This window comes from Staurois parvus, unplaced genomic scaffold (assembly GCF_062004578.1).
Source record: "Staurois parvus isolate SC_StPar_1 unplaced genomic scaffold, SC_StPar_1.0 ptg000362l, whole genome shotgun sequence".
In the NCBI taxonomy this organism is placed as follows: Eukaryota; Metazoa; Chordata; class Amphibia; order Anura; family Ranidae; genus Staurois; species Staurois parvus.
Window position 1 is genome coordinate 165562 of NW_028318158.1, and position 21480 is coordinate 187041.

Below are 21480 nucleotides of genomic sequence, written 5' to 3' on the forward strand. Positions count from 1 at the left end.
TCACTGGTCTAGCTTTACGCAGGCTATCCCCCCTTCAGTCTATTATGAATGCTGCTGCTAGACTTATACACCTTACTAACTGATCAGCAACTGCTGCCACTCTGCCAATCTCTTCATTGGCTTCCACTAACCCAATGTATAAAATTCAAAATACTAACCACAGCTTACAAAGCCATCCACAACACTGCCCAAAGCCACATCACCAACCTCATCCACAGATAGCGTCCAAATCTAGCTCCCTCATCACCTCCTCCCATGCTCACCTCCAGGACTTCTCCAGAGCCTCTCCCATCCTCTGGAACACCCTATCACAGTATGTCCGGTCAGCCCCCACCCTGTCGGTCTTTAGGCGATCTTTGAAAACTCACGTAATCAGGGACGCCTACCCCACCTCCACCTAAGAACTGTACTTGAATCACCTCCACAAGATCATCCCCTGCAGCTATCACCTTTTGTATCACCTCCCCCTTCCTTTAGATTGTAAGCTCCACGAACAGCGCCCTCATATTCCTTCTGTACTGAAATGTATTGTAATTGTACTGTCTCCCTTATATTGTAAAGCGCTGCGCAAACTGTTGGCGCTATATAAATCCTGTATAATAATAATAATCAGGGATAGTTAACTTTGTGCTCATCAGCTATCCTTATTGTCAGTGTATTTTATGTGTGGCCCAAGACAATTTCTCTTTTCCAATGTGGGCCAGGAAGATCAAAAGGTTGAACACCCCTGGATTAGAGGAAGAATACGGGAGCAAGGTACATAAAAAAAGGTAAATCCCACACTCCAAACACATGCTGGTAGGTCAATTGGTTCCTGTCTAAATTGGCCCTAGTATGTGTATGTATGAATTTGAGTTAGGGACCTTAGATTGTACGCCCCTTGAGGGTTAGTGACTGATGTGAATGTACAATATATATATGTAAAGCGCTGCGTAAATTGACGGCGCTATATAAGTACCTGAAATACATAATAAATAAATAAATAACATGCTGTTTAATGGTACTCTATTCTAGACAAAAAACAAGCATTTAACTTTTGAATGCTCTGGAGTTCAGCTTTAAAGTGGAATTCAAGGCTATTCCTAACTATGCTTAAACCTGCTCCAATTCTCCTTCTAAATCCTGTTCTACCTAACTATTCTGAGGGTGCTCTGATTTCAAAAAAGAATAAACTGAATCATTGTTACATTTCCAAAAGGGAATTTTTTATGCAGTAGGTTAAAGCTTAAAAGAGTTCTATGGTCACAGCGTACACTTTCATTTTATAACATCAGCATGGTAATAATACAAACAATAATTACTTTTGACAATCCAATATAAGCTTACTAGAAAATCTCCATTCATATTGTGAATTTTGCCTGTCTGCTGGGTGTCTCTTTCCACAACTTCCTGGATTCCCAGCATGCTTTGCAGCCTCTTCTCCACTGTTTACTTTCCATTTCCAAGGACTACATATCCTGTGGTATCTTGCTGCCTGCAAGCAGTGATTCTTGTACTGACTCCGCCTTCTGAAACCTCTCCTCTCAACACTTCTGTAGTTCAGAAGGCGGGCTCTGTGAAATGTGTGACACAGAAGGGTCTACTTAAAGGGCATAGTGTCTACGTGTCACAGAATTCAAGGAAGGAAATGTGTGTGTAAAAATAAAACATTATTCAGATTAAAAAGAGTAGGTTATAAATGATATGTAGAAATTAATGTATGATTTTACATTTTGACCATAGATACATTTTAAACCAAGGAGGGACAAAATCCTCAAAATGTGCAACTTTCCCTGAATATTGGGGATTTTTGGTCATCATGATTAATGCAAAAGTGTGTGTGCATCTAGGAGTAATAGGGATGAAGAAAATGGATAATTTTCTTTCCCTTTGTACACTGCTCAAAAAAATTAAAGGAACACTTTGAAAACACATCAGATTTCAATAGGGAAAAATATCATGCTGGATATCTATACTGATATGGACTGGGTAATGTGTTAGGAACGTAAGGATGCCCCATCGTGTGATGGAAATGAAAATTATCAACCTACAGAGGACAGAATTCAAAGACACCCCGAAAATCATGCAGCAGGCTAGTCTATTTTGCTGAAATTTCATTGCAGCAACTCAAAATGGTCCTCAGTAGTTTGTATGGCCCCCACGTGCTGGTATGCATGCCTGACAATGTCGGTGCATGCTCCTAATGAGACGACGGATGATGTCCTGGGGTATTTCCTGAAACAATCCCAGAGGTGTCCTATTGGATTTAGGTCAGGCGAGTGTGGGGGCCATTCAATGGGATCAATTCCTTTATCCTTCAGAAACTGCCTGCATACTCTCGCCACGAGGCCGGACATTGTCATTCAAAAGGAGGAACCCAGGACCCACTGCACCAGCGTAGGGTCTGACAATGGGTCCAAGGATTTCATCCCGATATCTAATGGCAGTCAGGGTGCCATTGTCTGGTCTGTAGAGGTCTGTGCATCCCTCCATGGATATGCCTCCCCAGATTATCACTGATCTACCATCAAAACGGTCATGCTGAACCATGTTAAAGGCAGCATAACGTTCTTCACAGCTTCTCCAGACCCTTTCTCGTCTGTCACATGTGCTCAGGGTGAACCTGCTCTCATCTGTGAAAAGCACAGGGCGCCAGTGGTGGACCTGCCAATTCTGGTGTTCAATGCAAATGCCAATCAAGCTCTATGGTGCCGGGCAGTGAGCACAGGGCCCACTAGAGGACATCAGGCCCTCAGGCCACCCTCATGAAATCTGTTTGATTGTTTGGTCAGAGATATTCACACCAGTGGCCTGCAGGAAGTAATTTTGTAGGGCTCTGGCAGTGCTCATTCTGTTCCTCCTTGCACAAAGGAGCAGATACCGGTCCTGCTGATAGGTTAAGGACCTTCTACGGCCCTGTTCAGCTCTCCTAGAGTAACTGCCTGTCTCCTGGAAGCTCATCCATGCTCTTGAGACTGTGCTGAGAGACACAGCAAACCTTCTGAAAATGGCACGTATTGATTTGCCATCGTGCAGGAGTTGGACTGCCTGTGCAACCTCTGTAGGGTCCAGGTTTTGCCTCATGCTACCAGTAGTGACACTGACCCTAGCCAAATGCAAAACTAGTGAAAAACAGTCAGAAAAGATGAGTAGTGAATAAAATATCAGTGGCCTCCACCTGTAAAAACCATTCTTGTTTTGGGGGTCGTCTCATTGCTGCCCATCTAGTGCACCTGTTAATTTCATTAACATCAAAGCAGCTGAAACTGATCAACAACCCCCTGTGCTACTAAACTGACCAGATCAATATCCCAGAAGTTTAATTGAATTGATGCTATACTCTGATTAAAAACTGTTCCTTTAATTTTTTTGAGCAGTGTATTTTTCATGAAATTGTTGTTTACTGTGTTTTTCTGTCTTTGTGAACTCCCAAACTTTTCCCTTTTTTTCCCCCCTTACTTCCATTTGGAACAAGCAGCACACATTAGTTAGGGTCATGTGCACTTACAGTCATGGCCAAAAATATGGGCACCCCTGCATCACAAACTTTGAATGCAATTATTTCTTACAATTTTGAGAAAGTGCCAATAATTTTGTTCAATCCATTTTTGGAGTTTTGTGTGGAATGTGTCAGATTTGTGTCATACCAATACAAACAAAAGAAATAAACATGAGAATGCAACAATTTTCTGGGCGAAGTGGTGCATTATCTGACAGGGGTGCCAATATTATTGGCCATGACTGTATCTATGCACACTATCCCAGAGTTCATAGTTGGTAGTCAATCTCGGGAGGGAGCAAGAGAGGATGGCTATGTTCCTAGATGCAGTGAGACCATGAAGAATGAACACAGTCATCCTCTAACAGGAAGGCAGATAAAAATAAAAACGAATTTGATGTTTGAGAATAGAAGATACTTTTTTTGAGTTAAGAATACATGAACGGAATTTTTTTCAAAGTAAAGTTTAGTGTTGATTTAGATCACTCATACAATGACTGATGAAATCCCTTTTCCTTACTTTGTTATTGATACACTAAAGTCACACACATTTCTTAAAGCAAAAATCCAGATAAATATAGGATAACAATGAATAGCCTTTTAAAGGTTAAAAAAACAAATTCACTTTTGCTGCAATAATCAGCTTTAATGCAGAGATTTCCTCTGCAGTACCTTTTTTTCTGCCACTGGATGTCCTCATTTGAATAGACAACCTCATTCAGCAAATTGCCTCTCAGCCCAGATCATACTGGAGCCACCCTAGCCTATGACTGGACAGTGAAAGGAGAAGCAGTACAGTGATTAACTCATTTCTCTGTCACTATGCTTCCTCATCCTATCAGTATGCTTCTTGAACTGATTGGCTTCTTGTTCCGCTTCATCCTTTCACATTCCAGCTCTGCTTTGTAGTGACTGCAAGAGACTGAAACCTGATCAAATGTAGCTTGTAAAAACAAATTACATTTAATAGTGAATTAATGATCGTGCAGCTACATTCATTTCTGTTATTTATGTCTGCCTGTAGGTAAGATTTAAGTGGAAATACATTTGAAAGTGATGAGCTAAAAGTGTTTTTCCACGTTTGCAGCCAAACTGGGATAACACCTAGTTTATATTTGTTACATGTTCTCATGTAGCATAGCTTAAACATTTTTTTTAAAACTGATGCTTACATTTTTACTTGCTCTTTCGTGAAAACTGCAAAACTGAAGCCTTACAAACTTGAACAACAGAAGCTTGATGCTGAAGCACCCAGAAAGCCCTGATACTCCTGATAAAATGGGCCTTGATCAATAAGGAGGATCCCTGCCAATGAGACCATAGGCTTGAGAAATGAGATGACCTAGAAATAATGGTATGGGAATCAGCTGTAGACTTCAGATAAATTCGAACAGTTTGAACAACATCCAGACAGTGAAGCATGTTCTCCTTAGGATACTTAGGATTAGGACAAAGAGATGGAACCACAATGTCCTAATTCAGGTGGAATGAGGAAGCCACCTTCGGTAAAAAAAAAAAAAAAATGAGGCCTTAACGCCACCATATTCTTGGGAAGAATTAGGAAAGATTCCTTGCAGGAAACTGCTGTCAACTCCGAGATACAATGAGCTGAAGTAATGGCAACCAAAAGACAACCTTGAAGCGGCAACAGAGTCTCTCAGATAGGCTCAAATGGAGAAGTCTGTAAGCCAGAAAACTCCAAATTAACAGTGTTATCAAACCCACAACAGTAAAATAAGTCTGTATATGCAGTAAGGCATGCTTGTTATACTCACTGTGAAACCTAAGGAGTTAATCCTCCACATTATGTAAAAAGGCAGTTTGATCCTGTCTTCCTTTTTCCCACAGTCCCCAATCCATCTGCTGATAGTACAGAGCCATAGGAGACACTCTGCAGATGCTCAGTTTGGTTTGTATTGCTAGAGTTTTTTTTTTCTTTTTTTGGGAGGGTGCATGTGATTGGTACAGGGCCAATCAGCATGAAAACTCCTCCTATAAGATTAACCAGTGTTCAGCCGGACAGTGATAGAAGTCACAAGACTGCTCTAACTGCTGATGAGAAAAAGGTATTTAGCAGTTTATATTTACTAAAATAATTGCATTTCCATGTTCTTTGTACTGTGGGAAACCAGATACAGTGAATGCAGGGTCCTGGGTTTAGTAACATTTTAAGGTCCCGCAGAGATAAAAGGGGCCACACAGGCAGAACAATCTGCAGGACATCCTGCACAAAGGTTTTGGCAAAGCAACGAGATGGGATAGGTCTCTGAAAGAAAATGGCCAAAGCTGAAATCTGCTCCTTGATGGTACTTATGGACATCTCCACACAAGACTGGAGAAGAGCCAAAATGCACCGACATACTGTTGGGGCAGACACGTCTAAGCATTACACCGGCAAGCCACATACAAGGGTACACCTCCCTGGAGGTCAACTTTGTCATTCCCAAGGATCTCAGGTCCAGGACACAAACTTGTTCAGCTTGTTGAAGAGATCCAAATCCAGCGTAGATAAATCACTGCCACCTCTGGGTGAGGAGCCCACTTGCCTGGATTCAGCTGCTAAAGGATGGAAAAGTTCCCCTTCCAATTTTCCACAAAAGAAATGTGTACAGCAGAGGGCCAAAACATGAATTTCTGCCCAGGACAAAATCAGATCCACTTCCTCATGAAAGGCGTGATGTATTATGCTTCCTTGACAGTTGTGGCATTGCCTGACTGCACCCTGAAAGGAAGACCTGGAGACAGGCAGACCAGTGCTAAAGGGCCAGCTGAATTTCCAGATGTTCCAGGATGTTGACTCTGCTCCTCCGATGACCATGTTCCCTGTACAGATGGGTTCTCTAGAACACCTCCCCACCTCAGGAAGCTGGTACCCATTGTCAAAACCTTCTAAGTCATTGGAAGGATAAATTTTCTGACAGCTATCATCTGCGTGGAAATCCACCATTCCAGAGATGGCCTGGTCTTGGGAGTGAGATGCGTGGGCAAATCCAAGGACTGCTAACGTTTATTCTACATTGACAGCATTCAGTTGTATCATCCTAGAGTGAAACTGAGCATATGGAGCTGCATCAAAGGTGTCTACCATCTTCAGCTACTGTCGGCTGCAGAACTGCTCCCACCAGAAAAAGGATGCCTTAAAGATGGCCTTAAGCCTTTTGTCCATGGTGTTTTTAAAGATTGGGACCTCATCCATTGGGAACATCAAGATCTTATTCAAGTAGAAAATGACTGGGTCAACAGCTAGAGAACCCCATTTTTTGTGGAATTCCTTCTCAATGGGGTACTACTGAGTGAATCACTTTGGTGGTGAGAATACCTTCTCTGGGTGAGCCCGATCAGCATACATTACCTCCTGCAAATTAGCAGGAAAAGATCTGGGTTTCTTAGGCAGTCAGCAGGACCCAACTCCAGTGACCTTGAGAGAATAGGACTGTGGAAGCAGCAACTTTAAAGTTGTCTATACTGCAGTCGCTGGGAAGCCCCCCCATGGTATTTTGCATCTGAGACTGCCTCAGACCTTGAGCCACCTCTTGAGGGCACTCATCCAAAGAGGATTCCTGATCCTCACTGGCTTCCACCACCTCCTCATCCAGATAAGTACAGGGATTCATAACTAAGCTGACCCTTAGGAGAGACAATGCAGGGCAAACTATGCAGGAGGGCCTCCTTACCTGATAATTAGATTTGGGCATCCACCCAATCATTCTCTCCCCCCTTATTCTGTACAGTGCCAAGGCTTTCGGAAAGTTGAACAGACCTGTAACCCCAATATGGAGAGTGGCCACCCAGCTTAGAGCAGTGTCTTGCAAGAGACAAGTCACCTTATTTTGGCAAACTCCAAAAGCAGGTCCCCCAATAGATATAGCTGTAGTTGCAACTGTGCCTGTGAGCTGCATCATCTGGTGCCACCACTGCAGGAGAATAGACTGTAGCTTAGCAAGACACACAAGTAAACCTATGTCACAGCTGGACAGATTTCAGAATGGCTTGTGGCCAGATGGTGTCAAGAATTTGGCCAGTCCCACCTCTTCAAAACACCTCTATGGAAGTATAGTGCTCCATCGGCAGCTCAAAACAGCTGCCCTCTAACAGTACAGTAAGCACTGACCAGCAAACCAGGGAAATCACCATAGAGATTAACCACCGGCAGGGACATCTTGTTAGGCCCAAACTTCACTCATCGCGGTTGATCGACTGAAAGGGCCTTCAAAGATACTAGTCCCCTGCAGAGAATCACTGCCATGAACCTGTACAGTGCCATGCCAATGAGGTCACAGAATAGTTAATATCCCAGTGATTGCAGGGTGCAGTGCTGAATGGCAACCTTAAAGGTTGTTCCCAATCTTCCGTAGCGTGGTCTGTACCCCAGTGCCATAGGCAGCAGAAGTCCAAAGAATAGGCAATAAAAGACTGCAGGCAAAAAAACCTCTGAAAGGAATCTTCAGATAGACATGTCAGATGCATCAATCACCTAGGGATTGTAGCTCGAAAAAGAAAGTTAAGCTGAGCTGGGAGGGGTTATGTCTGGGTGGGGAAACCTGCCTTTATATGGCCAGGGTCAATTCACCTGAAGGTGGCTGCAAACCCAAGTAGTCAAGAAGACACCCTGTGTAGGATTAGGGAACTGAGTCTGTCCTCACTTTGTCCCATTGAAAAGGTTCAGTGTAGCTTTTGGTCAACTCAAAGACCCGCTTCAAAGAAAAACAACTAGAACTAGAAAGGTAATAAGTATATATTTTTTAATTATTTTAAGATACGCTTTTTGAAACACAAATATAAAGTGGGTATTTTCTAAATTTGACTGTAAAAAAGGAACTACACTTATATACCTATATTGCTAAAAAAGGATGAGGTTCCTCTATGGTGACAACAGTGGACCATGTGTGATGTGTGTTAAAATGGCCACATGTAGTCTCTATGGGCAGCCTTGCATTTCAGGGTGTAGCCTAGTTCAGACAATAGGAAGGAGAGTTTTGTAGCAAAGCTTCTACTGTCTTCCACAATCTTTCATCAGAGTCGGCTTGTAAGAGTGCGATTGCAGGTATTTCAGTCCTCTAGCTGCTCTCGGTGGGCTGGGTGACACCCTCCCCCCTGACTCTGAGTGGTTCATATGCAAAAGACACCTCCCCCCCGCGCAAAATTCTTGCGCAAATAAAAATTGCCTCCAGGGCTTGCGTTACTGAATGAATCACATGTCCCTAAGGTCTACCTTTGCCTCCACTGCTGATGTAAGCCACCTGCAAAATCCTTTTTCTGGAGAATTTTTGCCAGTGACTGAAGACATAACTGTCCATAAAAAATGGAGGTTGCAGGGCTATGGGGCAAGGCTGCAAAAAAATTTTTAATGTGCGAATTTCAAAGGAACCTGAATCCAAAAATGAGCTTTTCAAAAAACAGGCAGTTTATTTTTTTTGTGTTATACAGTTGTGTTCAAAATAATAGCAGTCAGACATCACTAACCTGATCAATCACTGTTTTTGGTAGAAATATTTCTACATGGCAAATAATTTACTAACAGGTGTAGCAGAGTAACAGAAATCCAACAGACCCAACAGTCATGACATGCATGCTGCTGATTCTGTGTAATTGAATCACTAATTGAAAGGGACATGTTCAAAATAATAGCAGTGTGGAGTTCTATTAGTGAGGTCATTCATTCTTTGAAAAACAGGTGGCAATTATTGCCCTTATTTAAGGAAGGAAGGCAGCAAATGTTGTACATGCTGGTTACAGTGCATTTCTCTCTGAAATTCTGAGAAAAATGGGTTGTTCCAGACATTGTTCAGAAGAACAGCGTACCTTGATTAAAAAGTTGATTGGAGAGGGGAAAACATATAAAGAAGTGCAGAAAATGATAGGCTGCTCAGCTAAAAAGTGATCGCAAATGCTTTAAAATGGCAACCAAAATCTGAAAGACGTGGAAGAAAGCGAAAAACTACCATTCGAATGGATCGAAGAATAGCCAAAATGGCAAGGACTCAGCCAACAATCAGCTCCAGGAAGATCAAAGAAGGTCTAAAGTTACCTGTGAGTACTGTTACAATTAGAAGACGCCAATGTGAAGCCAAGCTATCTGCAAGAAGCCCCCGCAAAGTCCCTCTGTTGAAAAAAAGACGTGCTGAAGAGGTTACAATTTGCCAAAGAGCACATTGACTGGCCTAAAGAGAAATGGCGCAACATTTTGTGGACTGATGAAAGTAAGATTGTTCTTTTTGGGTCTAGTGGCCGGAAACAGTTTGTCAGACGACCCCCAAACACTGAATTCAAGCCACAGTACACTGTGAAGACAGTGAAGCATGGTTGCGCAAGCATCATGATATAGGGAAGTTTCTCATACTACGGTGTTGGGCCTATTTATCGCATACCAGGGATCATGGATCAGTTTGAATACATCAGAATACTTGAAGAGGTCATGCTGCCTTATGCTGAAGAGGAAATGCCCTTGAAATGGGTGTTCCAACAAGACAACGACCCCAAACACACCAGTAAACGTGCAACATCTTGGTTCCAGACCAACAAGATTGACGTTATGGAGTGGCCAGCCCAATCCCCGGATCTTAATCCAATAGAAAACTTGTGGGGTGACATCAAAAATGCAGTTTCTGAGGCAAAACCAAGAAATAGAGAAGAACTGTGGAATGTAGTCCAATCATCCTGGGCTGGAATACCTGTTGACAGGTGCCAGAAGTTGGTTGACTGCATGCAACACAGATTTGATATATTTTTCTTCATGTTTTGATTTGGAATATAATGTGTAGTGTTCCCAATGCATTTGTGTGTATGGAAATAAAAGCTATTAGAAGGATTTTGAGCTTTATTCACTTTTTTCAACACACTGCTATTATTTTGAACACAACTGTATGTATTAAAAGCTTTATACCTACAAAAGCTTACATTGGAAGTTTCATCATTACATGACAAGACAAGCAACATGACAAAAACAACTCAGATTTCCTTTTAATAACTCAGATTTCCTTTTAATTAAAACAAACCAAGCCTTTAATACAATTTTTGTAAATTACACATTGTCTGGATTGAGTACTCCATTTGAAAAGAAAAAAAAGCAGCAACAACCAAAAAAGTATCCCCCCCCCCCCTCCAAAAAAGGGAAAAAATATTATTCAAAATGTGCAAATGTTACAGGCAAACAAGCAAATAATTACATACACTTTTTTTGTGTTGAGCTCAATTGGCATAGGAGTAATTCACATCTTCCTTTCAAGACTATGATCAACCTTTTAAAAATGTTCACTGGTGTCCAATTCCCATTGAATGCCCAAGATTGGCAGTAGGGCAACTCAGTATTATGCCTATTGAAGACTCCTGTTCAAAGTAAAATGTTGCCATTGAAAAATGAATATGTAAAATGTGCCAAAATAATTAAAATAATCTAGATTGTACAGCATATTTTCTAAAAGCAAAGGGCTGATTTTTCAGTTTGGCAGTCGGCACTGGAAAGGTGGTCCACACTAAAACAAATGGTACTATGCCATTAAGGAACAATCAGTAACAGTGGTCTACAGGTGGCTTTGAGAAATAATTTACACATCACTGAATACTATATTATTTTGTATATCTAATGTCTGATGATGTCTGATAAGTGAGTGTTCTAAGATGTGTCCTGTACTTGAACTTAGCTGTGGTCAATTTTTTTTTTGGTAGATATGACTTCATGTGTTGGTGAGCCATTACTTTGGAAAACCAAAGTGTATTTTTTTTCCTGCCAAAATATGATTAATGCCTTGTACGAGGTGGTATAAAAAAGTTTTGAGACTAGTTTTTTTTAACACGCCAACAGATGGCAGCACAACGCTGCACGCAGTCACAGGGAGCATCAATCTTCAAAAGTCAGTGTGCTAAAAAAAACATCATCCTGTGTACATCAGGAGCTGTGCAACTGGTGCTATATTGACCACGTGCATTATCACATATGCCATTTCATCATGGACAGCAAGTTACAACAAAGGGCAAACGTGAATTTCTGTGTGAAACTGGGCAAATCTGCCGCAGAGATGTTTGACATGATTTGGCAAGTTTTTCAGTGATGCTGCAATGAGTTGATCAAGGTGTTTTGAGAGGCATGCACGCTTCAAGAGAGGAAGAACATCACTGGAAGATGATGAGAGATCAGGAAGACCTTCAACAAGCTCTACCCCAGAAAATGTCTAAACCATTCAAGCAACTTGCTGCCAAGTTCATGCCCAGGCTGCTGACCCAGGAGCAGAAGGAAAACCACGTCGAAGTCTGCCAAGAACTCTGTCAGCAGGCCATGGCTGACCCATCCTTCATGTTAGGGATCATCACCGGTGACCAAATTTGGGTGTATGGGTTTCACACAGAATTTCATGTTTGCTCTTTGTTTTAACTTGCTGTACATGATGAAATAGCAGACTTGGTAATGCACTCGGTCAGAACACCAGTTGCACATCTCCTGATGTACACAGGACAATGTCTTTTGGCACACTGACTTATGAAGGTTAGTGCTCCCTTTGTGCAATCTGTTGCCGTGTTATAAAACTAGTCTCGAAACGTTTTCTCGAAAAGTCCAGCCAGGTCCTGCTCCACACATTTTACACTTTTGTAGGAAATAAACCAATCAACAGGTAACACCTCACTTTAAAGTGTATCTAAAGCTAAAACATTAGTTTTTTAATTTGAATAGATATAAAAGCTGGATCTGTGGATGTTTCTCATCACTTTTTGCTCAGTAGACAGCAGGGAATGATAGAAGAAAAGGACCCATTGAAAGACCCCCTCTATCGCCGTTTTGGTGGCAACTCACAATTTTGAAAAAATCAGGACAAATATAGGAGGGTGGATCTCCCCAGTGTGAATACAAACAGCAATAAAAACCTAGAGACAAAAAGACAAGCATGCCAAAAAAGTTCAGACCTCTAAGTTTTACTGAGGTCATAGTTACAAAATTGGTATCACAGAAAAAAAAAAAAAAAGGTAATGTAAAAACACCAAGGTTTTGGAGACACCAGGTCTCATTCTCAAGGTGACACCTTTAGTGAGGTCTGAACTATTTTTGGTAAGCTAGCCTCTAGTTTTACATGGTATGCACCCAGCTAAGGCATTTAAAAGTACAGGTGCAGGATGGATTTTTGTTTAGCAATTAACACCTTTTTAGCTTTTCTTTACACATTAAATTGGTCTTCTATCAAACAGTTCAGCTAAAATTTTATATCACCATATGCTTTCTGGCCATTTTCAGTACAGGTGGATGAGTCATTTGATGTAAACCCACCTTTATTCTATGATTGTTATTTAAATGTTTCTTTAGCATTATTACTGCCAAAGTTTCAGTTATAACTGCTTGCTTGTGAAAGTACTAGATAACAACAAAAAACATTGTCAGAAACTACTGCTCCTGAAATTTTGGGGTCAGGGAATGCAGCAATATTAAGCGAAAAACGGAGACAGCAAGGAGCAAGATGGCTAAAAGAAAAAATTGCTGTACTATTCAGGGTCTATCATCAAGAAAGCTTCAGGTGAGTGGTGACAGATTAGACTGACATATCCAAATTCAGCTGTCAACTTTCCATCTCTACAAGGAAAATTGTATGGCCACAAAATTTAGGTAGTTGCACCCTATAGAAAACGTTTGCAGACCCCCCTCCAAATGACTTCGTTTCCAGTTAGGGGTTTTGTTAATGCTACAACATACAATGACACTTAAGACAATTGTGTGCTTCCAATCTTGTGTCAACCATTTGTGGAAAGCATTTTTCTGTTCCAGCATGACTGTGTCCATGTGCACAAAGCCATCTCCAAAAAAGTGTTTGGTGTGGAGGAACTGGATTGAGCAGAGCCCTGACCTCAACCCTAGTGAGCACCTTTGGAATTGATTGGAATGCTAAGTGGTGAGATGGTCAGGTTTTCACAAACTTTGGCCATATAGTGTTTATACCTAGGAAATAATGAAGCTAGTATTTGTTATGTGTTTGCAACAGATGTCACCTCTACCACCCCATCAGGTTATTCCTTGTAAGCTGGCTGGTTCAGGTCTAATACAGGCAAACATTTTGGAAGTAACCAATATTTACAAGATTGCAATCAATCAAGTTGTAGCAAACACTGACCTTTTGGGGGATATTTACTAAAACTGGAACCTGCAAAATCTGCTGCAACTCTGCATGGAAACCAGTCAGCTTCCAGGTTTCATTGCCAAAGCCTAATTGAACAAGCTGAAGTTAGAAGCTGATTGGCTACCATGCACAGATTCACCAGATTTCGAGTGCTCCAGTTTTAGTACATCCCCCCTTTTGTGTCTGGATGTAGCTAACTTTGAAACAGGATACTGTGTAGGCCAATAATATGAATGCATAAAGTGTGTGCATTACACAGCAAACCCACCTAAAATGGCTGTCCCTTTTGTTGGTGGAACAGGTCATGGATTGCCATCTGGGACCTTAACAGGGTATCTCTTTTCATCAATGACATATTTTCAGTGTATTAGACAAGTTTTGAGTAGAAGGAACTTTAAAAAGTAATTTTATCAGACATAAACATGTGAAATACTAAAACAGGTTTATTATTGGTCTAACTTGCATTAAGCTGCTGAAAGCTGATTGGCTCATTATGAATTCCAACACATGCTGCTGAATACTGCAAGCTGTATCATTTTGCACAATTATAAAATATATTTCTGATTAATCAGTGGTAAAGAAAAAAATGAACCTGCCAGACATTTACAACTTCTGAAACTCCCACGTAAGGGCAGACAGCACAAGATGCCTGCTTCCACCTTTGAAAAGCCAGAAAAGCCTCTTTTTCTATTCTCCTCTAGTAACTTTGTTATGACGAGTTAGACTCACCTAACTTAGAGGCTCTCCCAGCCCTTGTCTCTAAGTCCATCCTTATGGCTAATAAAAGTGTATTTATTAGCATGGGGGAGAAGAGATGCCAATTGGTCATGGCTTAGAAATTGGAGGAGCTTTGGCTGGAAACTTGAACTCTTTTTTAGGAAAGTGAAACCAGGATCAAAGGGACATGCAGAAGAGACTTTCCATGTCTTTAAAGTTAATTTCAGACACCTTGTGCTGCTGTAAAACGTGTTTTACTGTACAGTACCACAAAGTGCAGAAATGCATAAACTGAGCTGCAAAAAAAAAAAAAAAAAAAGGTTGGTATTTAGGTCTGTTAAGTTGTGCTGCCAGCCCATTAAAAAACAACATGCCTTACTGCAGCATTACAGTATTGCATTACGGCTGCCCAACACATAGTGTGAAAGAGCCCTTAAAAGTTTAAAACATCTGGCAGGGTTGCTCTAATGGGGAAAGGTTTTCTAATATTTTGTAATACTGTGTGACAGTATAAATTTGCAACTACATTTTAAAAGTTTTCCAGACAAGGGAACAGCATCCCTCCTTCAATTGTCCCCCAAAAACCACAACTTACTGCTGATATGCTTGATGGAAAGAAGCCCTTCCACTATAGTCTGCTGGACCACTTATTGTCTTATGTCTCTACACCTGAGTTCCCAGCACACTCTCTTACCATGGTCATAACAAGGGCATCTTTTTATCAGTGCGAATACAGCAAGAGGAGTGAGACTCCTTTACATGGCTTTGTAAAAGCTGTTGTAGATCAGGGAAAATCTGGTGGAAATGTTTGTGTCTGGAATACTGAGAAAATGTAAGGTGCCAAGCAGTGACCCAAGCAGCTGGCATCTAAAAAAAAGTTATAGGAGGATTTCTCTTTTACCCATTTAAATGTACCTGTCACCTAAATAAACTTTAAAAACAAAAAGTGTTTTCTGCCAATATTCTTGTCACCTATGTAGAATGAAAGTGGCCCTTTTATCAATCCAGCCAATGTTCATAAGTTAGCAGCCTTGTCCTTACGTAGACGTTACTGCTGCCTCGTGACTTTTAGAGCCCCCAGTTCATGATTAGCAGGCCAGGTTACAAAATGGCTGACATTCTTTGTTTTATTGGTTCCAAAATAAAACAATAGACCTTAAAAGAGATTCTATCTGTAGATGACAGGTGCACTTTAAAACTTACTATCTTTGAGTAATGTGTCAGTCTTAGCCCAGCATTAACAGAATTACATGAAATGTCATTGGGTTAGTTGTGTCACATAACAGCATATATCTACACACGGCTCAGTTGGTCACTGCTTGCACAGTGCTAGCTGGTGTTGCAGCTCTCTCGTTTCTTTTTCCAGTTGGAGAGAGAAACTTTGTATTTTCTTATAAAGAGTATTTTACCAATGACATTATAAAACACACACATCGAGATTCCTAAGACGTCTGGAGATGTCACATGCGATTATATCAGCTGAACCCGAGTCCAAGTCCTTTTGGTCTTTGTAGGGCTCGTATCGGTTCTGAAATTCCCTTTCCATCTGGTCCCAATCCCGTGCCAGGGGTCCAGCCCATACTCTGAAGCATTCGGTTTCCAATGTTACTCTCAGGGATCGGTTGAACGTTTTCACCTATAAAGCCTAAAAAAAATTAAAACAGCTCCATGAGAAAATCAATTTATCGTAACTATGGTCCTCAGATAAAAGTTATACAATCAAAACTCAACCAATGCCACAGACAGGAGACAGCTGAACCCTAGAATAGCCTACAGAATATTATTACTATTGCCTATATTGACATATCACAGATGTATTATGCAGTGCTTTACCGATAACACCAATCCATTACTATCAGCACTATTTCCAGATGAAGGTACAATCTCTGTGATGTGGCTTGACACCCTTGAACCCGAGTCAAGATATTGGGGACATGAAGCAGAATGGTGGAAGTTGCACAGCACAGATCTCAGGAAGCAGACCCACTCACCCCACATGTGACAAGCTGTCTGTCTAATACTTTAGTATTTCCTGGCTCATGTTGAAATTAAATAAATGGTCCCAGTTGAAATTAATCTTAACCACTTGCCTACCGGGCACTTTCACTCCCCTCCTGCCCAGGCCAATTTTCAGCTTTCAGTGCTGTCGCACATTGAATGACAATTGCGTGGTCATGCAACACTGTACCCAAACCAAATTTTTATAATTTTTTTTTTTTAGACAGAGCTTTCTTTTGGTGGGATTTAATCACCACTGGGTTTTTTTATTTCTTGCTAAACAAACTAAAACAGACATTTTGAAAAAAAATGTTTTTTCTTAGTTTCTGTTATAAAATTTTGTAAATGATGATAATGAGGCGGCACTGATGAATACTGACAGGCATCATTGATGGGCACTGCTATGTGGCACTAATAGGCAGCACTGATGGATACTGATAGACTGCGCTGATGAGGAGGCACTGATAGGCGGCATTGACAGGCATCACTAATGGGCACTGATATGTGGCAGTGATGGACACTGATATTTGGCACTGATGGACTGATTTCGGTGGAAAGAAGGAACGCACCGGTGAGCTCAGCAACATCAAAAGACCCGGAAGACCACGGAAAACAACTGTGGTGGATGACCGAAGAATTCTTTCCCTGGTGAAGAAAACACCCTTCACAACAGTTGGCCAGAACAAGAACACTCTCCAGGAGGTAGGTGTATGTGTGTCAAAGTCCGCAATCAAGAGAAGACTTCACCAGAGTGAATACAGAGGGTTCACCACAAGATGTAAACCATTGGTGAGCCTCAAAAACAGGAAGGCCAGATTAGTGTTTGCCAAACGACATCTAAAAAAGCCTTCACAGTTCTGGAACAACATCCTATGGACAGATGAGACCGAGATCAACTTGTACCAGAGTGATGGGAAGAGAAGAGTATGGAGAAGGAAAGGAACTGCTCATGATCCTAAGCATACCACCTCATCAGTGAAGCATGGTGGTGGTAGTGTCATGGCGTGGGCATGTATGGCTGCCAATGGAACTGGTTCTCTTGTATTTGATGATGTGACTGCTGACAAAAGCAGCAGGATGAATTCTGAAGTTTTTCGGGCAATATTATCTGCTCATATTCAGCCAAATGCTTCAGAACTCATTGGACGCCGCTTCACAGTGCAGATGGACAATGACCCAAAGCATACTGCGAAAGCAACCAAAGAGTTTTTTAAGGGAAAGAAGTGGAATGTTATGCAATGGTCAAGTCAATCACCTGACCTGAATCCGATTGAGCATGCATTTCACTTGCTGAAGACAAAACTGAAGGGAAAATGCCCCAAGAACAAGCAGGAACTGAAGACAGTTGCAGTAGAGGCCGGGCAGAGCATCACCAGGGATGAAACCCAGCGTCTGGTAATGTCTATGCGTTCCAGACTTCAGGCTGTAATTCACTGCAAAGGATTTGCAACAAAGTATTAAAAAGTGAAAGTTTGATTTATGATTATTATTCTGTCCCATTACTTTTGGTCCCTTAACAAGTGGGAGGCACATATGCAAACTGTTGTAATTCCTACATCGTTCACCTGATTCGGATGTAAATGCCCTCAAATTAAAGCTGACAGTCTGCAGTTAAAGCACATCTTGTTCGTTTCATTTCAAATCCATTGTGGTGGTGTATAGAGCCAAAAATGTTAGAATTGTGTCGATGTCCCAATATTTATGGACCTGATTGTATGTGTGGTGTAAGATCATGTAAGGCACTGCTGCCTCTGAACGCTTGTCTCGCCAAATATGGTGTCACTACTGTGCTGATCATTGTTCTTGCTGGAGAGGAAGCTGTACATAAGGATCTGCAGTGCAAACATCTCCCTGCTTTGTCCATTAATTCTGTGCCTTCTCCACATTTGCTGCTGGATCATTCCCCCACCAGTCATCAGATTACCAGTCATCAAGGCAGCAGCTCTGACATGAGAAAGCAGTCTTGCTTTTCTACCAAGATGGCTACCACCACACAGAGACAAGGTGCAGAACAAGGCATGGTAAGTCAGTAATGAAGAAAGATTAGCTACAAGGAAACCAAGGGCAATAACGAAAATACAAGAAAGAAGTTCTACTAGGATTTCCTGTAAAGCTTGAAATTTACCTTTAAATTAAACATCTAAAATACTTTCTTTCTTTAGTAGTTAAAAAAATAAAAAAGACTTGAGTCCGCTGACACCCACTGCCATCCTTTCCAATCTTGTACGCTAAAAACAGATGGATGGGATCTGTTTCCCATCCGTCTGAAGGACTGGATGACAGTCGGGTGGAAACAGACAGGTGGTCCATTTCCATCCGACCGCCCCATAGAAAATATCGGGCTGTGTCTGTGTCCGCTCTGCAGCAGCAGACACAGACCTGTCATCCACTTGCTCAGTGGGGATCAGTTGAGAGTCACCCGCTGAGCAAGTGGATCAGCTGACTTATGCAAGCATATTTTATATTGGTCACTTGCAGGCAGCAGGTAAATAAATAAAAAACACTCTGTATAAGAGCAGCAGCTATCTTCAGTTCACTAACCAGCTGTGCTGTAAAACAGACCTGAAATGGAAAGATCAGATTATACAGACTTCAGAGTCGATCATATGGGAGGGGCATAACCACATTATTTCTTTTAGCACAGACAGGATGGAACAAGCGTTGAAGTCAGAGATTCTTGTTTTCTATACTTTTAAAGGGCCTGGATTCGCAAAATATTGAAGCCCATGTATGACAGCCAGGCTAAAATGCATTTTCAGAAGGAGAGGTGAACAATGGCAGCCTAAATTATTTTTAGACTAGTTTCCTTTAAACTTCGGGGTTGATTTGCTAAAACTGGAGAGTGCAAATTTTGGTGCATCGTAGCCAATCAGCTTCTAACTTCAGCTTGTTCAATTAACCATTTGACCTCCGCCCTATAGCAGATTTACTGCTACAGGGCCAGGGCGGATGTTCTGTGCAAAATCAAGTATATAAAATGTCATTTTGCACTTCCGCCACAGGGGGGCGCCCACCTGCCGCCAGAGCACTGCTTCTGCTGTGGTTGGACACAACAGAAGTCAATCAACAAGTGTTGGCCAATAGATGGCTGGCACCTGTTGATCGCCAAGCACACTGTCATAACACAACTATGACTATGTAAACAAAGCAAGCTGTGTTAAGTCAACAGCGATCTGTTAGGTTTTAAATAAAATAAAAATAAAATCTAGCAGATTGCCTTGTAAAAACAGTACACACAAAAACACTGGCTAGGCACACAACCCTTTGATCACCCTAGATGTTTAACCCCTTCCCAGCCATTGTCATTATTACAATGACAGTGTATATTTTTAGCACTGATCACTATATTAGTGTCACTGGTTCCCACAAAGTGTCAGTTGATGTTAGTTCATGTAAAAATGTCCACTGCAATATCGCAGTCCTGCTATAAGTCGCTGATCACCGCCATTACGATTAAAAAGAATAAAATTCCAGTATACAGTATATACTGCCATTTGTAGACGTTATAACTTTTGCGCAAACCAATCAATATATGCTTATTGGGATTTTTTAACGAAAATATGTAGCAGAATACATTTTTGCCTACATTTATGAAGAAATTAGATTTTTTTAAAAATGTTTATTGCATATGTTTTAAGGCACAAAGTAAAAAATGTTTTTTTTTTTTTAAATGTTGGCATTTTTTCATTTAAAGTGCAAAAAATAAACAGAGGTGATCAAACGCCACTAAACGAAAGCTCTGTTTGTGGGGAAAAAATTTGAAAATTTTATTTATGTACAGCATTGCATGACTGCGCAATTGTCAGTTAAAGTAAAGCAGTGCCGTGTTGCTAAAAATGGCCTGTTCAGGAAGGGGGGTAAATCTTCTGCAGGGCAGGTAGTTAAGCGTTGCCAAAAAATTCTGAAAGCTGATTGGTTTCTATTGAAAGATGCTGCACCAGATTTTGAATTCTCCAGTTTTAGTAAATCAACCCCTTCATGTCCAGGCAAACAGCTACATACTTAAAGCGCAGTTCCACTCAAGAGTGGAAGCTCTGCTTGTTTGCCTCCTCCCCCCCTCCACTGCCATATTTGGCACCTTTTGGGGGGAGAGTGGGTACCTAGTTTTGACAGGTACCCGCTCCCACTTCTGGCTCAGTTCACCGCAGCAAAGTGAGCGGAAGTTCAGCCCCCTCCTTCCTCTTGCAGTCTCTTGGGAGCCTTCACAGGTCCCAGAAGACTGCAGGACCAATCAGAATGCGCAGAGGGCACCTGGCTGTGAAGCCACAAGCTGTCACAGCCTAGTGCCCACGGTTGTGATGCCAGTGCTGAGGAGAGAAGAGGTCGAGAAGGGACGGCGAGGGTGAGGACATCGCTGGACCCTGGGACAGGTAAGTGTGTATTTGATAAAAGTCAGCAGCTACAGTTTTTGTAGCTGCTGACATTTAATATACACAAAACTGGAACTCCACTTTAAGTCAACTTCAGTATAAGGGAGCTACTTTAGCTGCCAAATACTCTTCCATCCAGTCCTGGGATTTACACAGCTGTACCACACAGTATAGCCCCTGCCAAGGCAGGAGACCGGATTTCTCTCTCCGCTGCAGGTAAGCAACACTTACAGGTCTTGTCCCGTTGTGAGCCTGTGATTGGACAGTAACAAGATATCAGAATGCTTTTCGTTAGCTCATGAGCATGGCAGCACACCGGAATGGCTTCTTGTGCTGCTTCTCCCTCACTCAGTCTGAGCTCCTCTGTATGTGGGTGTTTCAAAGGCTCATACCAGGTCAAATTCAGCTACTTACACTGTTTGCATATCCAAATTTAATGAGGTATTAGCTAGTGTCTTTTAGGTCTCCCTGGAACTCAGCTCTTACAAATAAATGTAGTCTACAATGTACACCAGAATTACACAGAAAACAGCAAGAACATAGTTGCTACATAGTGTGAAAATGTGTATCAGATGACATAAAAACCAACCATGACGAAACACCATAAACGCTATAAAATGACCTATCAAACATACAAGCCAAAGTGAAGAAATCCAAGCCATTGAGACCCGCTGAACATACATACACAGAAAGTATCGCAATCTGAGAACACCCTACCTCCATATCACTTTTCTTCTCCCTCTTTCCTGCCAACATAACAAAGGCCAATTCATCCACAGAATATCACATAAAATACAGACTGCTGAGCATACAAAGCTGCTAC

At 41.5% G+C, this 21480-nt stretch overlaps 1 protein-coding gene across 1 annotated transcript in view; it reads right to left on the minus strand.

The window, feature by feature from the left end:
• Positions 1–10431: 10431 nt before the first annotated feature.
• GPATCH2 (G-patch domain containing 2) overlaps positions 10432–21480 on the minus strand; it is a 209734-nt gene continuing 198685 nt past the window's right edge. Inside the window, exon 10 of the mRNA XM_089685011.1 lies at positions 10432–15934. Within this exon, the coding sequence (XP_089541137.1) occupies positions 15765–15934 (170 nt within the window). The 3' untranslated portion in view covers positions 10432–15764. The remainder of the gene's footprint in view (positions 15935–21480) is intronic.